Source organism: Sinocyclocheilus rhinocerous, unplaced genomic scaffold, assembly GCF_001515625.1.
Source record: "Sinocyclocheilus rhinocerous isolate Xijiao unplaced genomic scaffold, SAMN03320098_v1.1 scaffold1118, whole genome shotgun sequence".
In the NCBI taxonomy this organism is placed as follows: Eukaryota; Metazoa; Chordata; class Actinopteri; order Cypriniformes; family Cyprinidae; genus Sinocyclocheilus; species Sinocyclocheilus rhinocerous.
The window spans coordinates 50,836-53,312 of record NW_015662165.1 but is presented as its reverse complement, the minus strand read 5'-3'; the positions used below and the strand labels follow the sequence as shown (position 1 = coordinate 53,312).

General features: G+C 43.2%; 2 protein-coding genes and 1 long non-coding RNA gene across 3 annotated transcripts in view; 1 reads left to right on the top strand and 2 right to left on the bottom strand.

Annotated features, from left to right (window-relative positions):
* LOC107727700 (G protein-activated inward rectifier potassium channel 1-like) overlaps positions 1 to 2,129 on the bottom strand; it is a 13,091-nt gene extending 10,962 nt beyond the window's left edge. Inside the window, exon 1 of the mRNA XM_016537655.1 lies at positions 1,294 to 2,129. Within this exon, the coding sequence (XP_016393141.1) occupies positions 1,294 to 1,959 (666 nt within the window). The 5' untranslated portion in view covers positions 1,960 to 2,129. The remainder of the gene's footprint in view (positions 1 to 1,293) is intronic.
* Positions 1,476 to 2,477, top strand: part of LOC107727698 (zinc finger protein 281-like) — an 18,605-nt gene continuing 17,603 nt past the window's right edge. Inside the window, exon 1 of the mRNA XM_016537653.1 lies at positions 1,476 to 1,514. The gene's annotated coding sequence lies outside the window, so the exon portion shown is untranslated. The remainder of the gene's footprint in view (positions 1,515 to 2,477) is intronic.
* The window catches only part of LOC107727702 (uncharacterized), a 2,216-nt gene continuing 1,878 nt past the window's right edge, over positions 2,140 to 2,477 (bottom strand). Inside the window, exon 3 of the long non-coding RNA XR_001638384.1 lies at positions 2,140 to 2,457. This is a non-coding gene — a long non-coding RNA (uncharacterized LOC107727702). The remainder of the gene's footprint in view (positions 2,458 to 2,477) is intronic.

The window sequence follows — 2,477 nt, the reverse complement described above, 5'->3', positions numbered from 1 at the left end:
TTTTTTAATTCAATTAGGCAGACCACGCAATACACACAGCGATATGGATTAGAAGAGCATTCACTTATCTTAGATGTTGATTTCGCTGTTCTGAAGCAAGCTGCACTGCTATGGCAAGCACTAGTCATATATTTGAATGTTGAGCAGAGAGCTCATTGGCTACCGATACAGGAGAGAACCAATCAACTGAGCCATGTGATAATGATGTCATTAGGTCAGATTGAGTTAGACCTATCGGACTGTGCCATCTAGAGTTTCATGCCAGAATTCAGTATTTCTCAAAAAGGTAAAATAAATAAATCAATAATAATGCAAGATATATTCTTGAAACCCAGATGTAATTTAGTAATGTCATCCATTTTCTCAAGCAATTTTTTTAAATGAAGCCTAGATATTTTTACTGAAAACAAACCAAAAATATTCATTAAAATGTTTTATTTTGCTGTGTTCCAGTTCAGATCATGTTTTTGTATTTTCTGTGATGCATTTTATAATTATTTTGGTTATTTTATTTTTGTTCATTTGTTTTGTATTTCAGCCAATTACAGCTGAAAGATGAGCTGGGTAGGTGATATGGTAACTCTTGAAATAACACACTGTATTTGCTTGGACATGTGATTCGCTTGAATTACTTAAGATGGCATGGAATTTTAAACAACATAGGAACATCTTTGCCCTTTCAATGGTCATGCAATGTGACCATGTGAAAGTGTGGACATGCAATGTGACCAATGTGAAAGTGTTACTCTCCTACTGTCAGAATTTTTGAGCTGAAGGTATAACACTCCGCTCATATTTAATCTCAGGCTTCAATAGCTTAGTGACAGTTCACATCGAGCCAAAGGAAATGTACTTTGTGTCCAAGAAGCATACTCTTACCGCAAGGCTTTGCACAGGAATCCATATAATCAGAATGGGAATGTGTCCAATTAATGTATGCACGTCATTGCTCTTTGTTCTGAGAGCAAACAAGATATCTATGCAAATCAGAGACTGCTGAGATCGGATTGCATTACATTAGAGGTGCAAACAGGCATTGGCCAATTTTACAGTATGGCGAGCTGTGTTTAAAATCAATGCAAGCTCCCCTCCCCATATGTCACGTGAAGCATCAAAACACCCGACATTGCTCTTAACTACGTTCAGAACCAACAACATAATTTTATGTAGGATATTTTCCCTATAGCATTGTTGAGAGATGCGCCTTTGTGCTCTTAAAACCTGTACGCAAACACACACCATATCCACATGGGATCTATTGACATTAGTAGTATTTTCTACAGAAAGCGCTACCTTGATGAGCTTGCACCTGATCTGCGCCGACACCATGTGGCTATTCCTGAGATTTCCGACCCTAAACATGAGGCAGAGCTTCCCGTCCCGTTGTGAGATGACCGCGTCCTGGCTGAACATGAGGGTCTCTGCGCGTTTCTTGGGCTGAGACATCTTAATGAACATACAGCCGATGAGAAACGCGTCCACGATCGAGCCCAGCAACGATTGGAACAGGAAAAGTAAGATGCCCTCAGGGCACTTCTCCGTTATGTATCGGTACCCGTAACCTATAGTAGCCTCAGTCTCGATGAAGAACAGGAAAGCGGAGGGAAAGTTGTAAACGTTGGCGACGCACGGCGTGTACGATTCGTCGTGGCCGTGGCCGAGGTCCCCGCGGATGTACGCGATGATCCACCACATAGATGCCATGATAAGCCACGCGACTGTGTACGTTAAAAGGAAAACGAGCAGGTTCCAGCGCCACTTGAGGTCCACGAGCGTGGTGAAGAGGTCAGAGATGTACCTACTGGTCTCGCCGCCAAGGTTACCGTGCTGGACATTGCAGCGCCCGTTTTTCTCCACGAACCTCTGGCGCTTTCTTTTGGCCGGGGCAGAAAAGGACATAGCACGGTTGGTGTTCACCACCTGATAGTCTTCGCCGAATTTTCGCCTGATCGCAGACATGATGCGCGAGCCACAATTGTTGGATGAGCACGCTAGAAGGGTGCCTTAAGTTTCGCGCGGGTCTGTTTCCACACGTTCGCCGTGGCGCTCCATAGATCGGCAATTTCGCTTGCAGCCTTTCAGTTAAGATTATTTCTGTTATCCTCAAATTGATCAAATGTATGGATGCGCCCAAAGCTGATCATGTTTCACAGCCTTCTTTTTCATAATTTTCGCTCGATGTAATAAGCACTGCCCCACACAAGCCGTCGCAATGTGCATTAAGCCGGGAGAGCTCGCTCTTCGCGCAGCTTTCGGTAAGGGACCGTGTGGAAAGTGCAATTTTTCTTCGTTTTTTTGTTATGCCTCAGTGGGCGGTGTTTTTGTAATAGCTTTTTAGTTAAAGGGCCTGTAGACATGAGACCAGTGTCAATCAAAAGAGGGGGACAGTGGACATTTTTCACAACCTTCCATTTTACTCCTACTGGTAGAAAAGGGAATTGCATGTCCAAAATTAACCTTCTTTTTGTAATAACTTT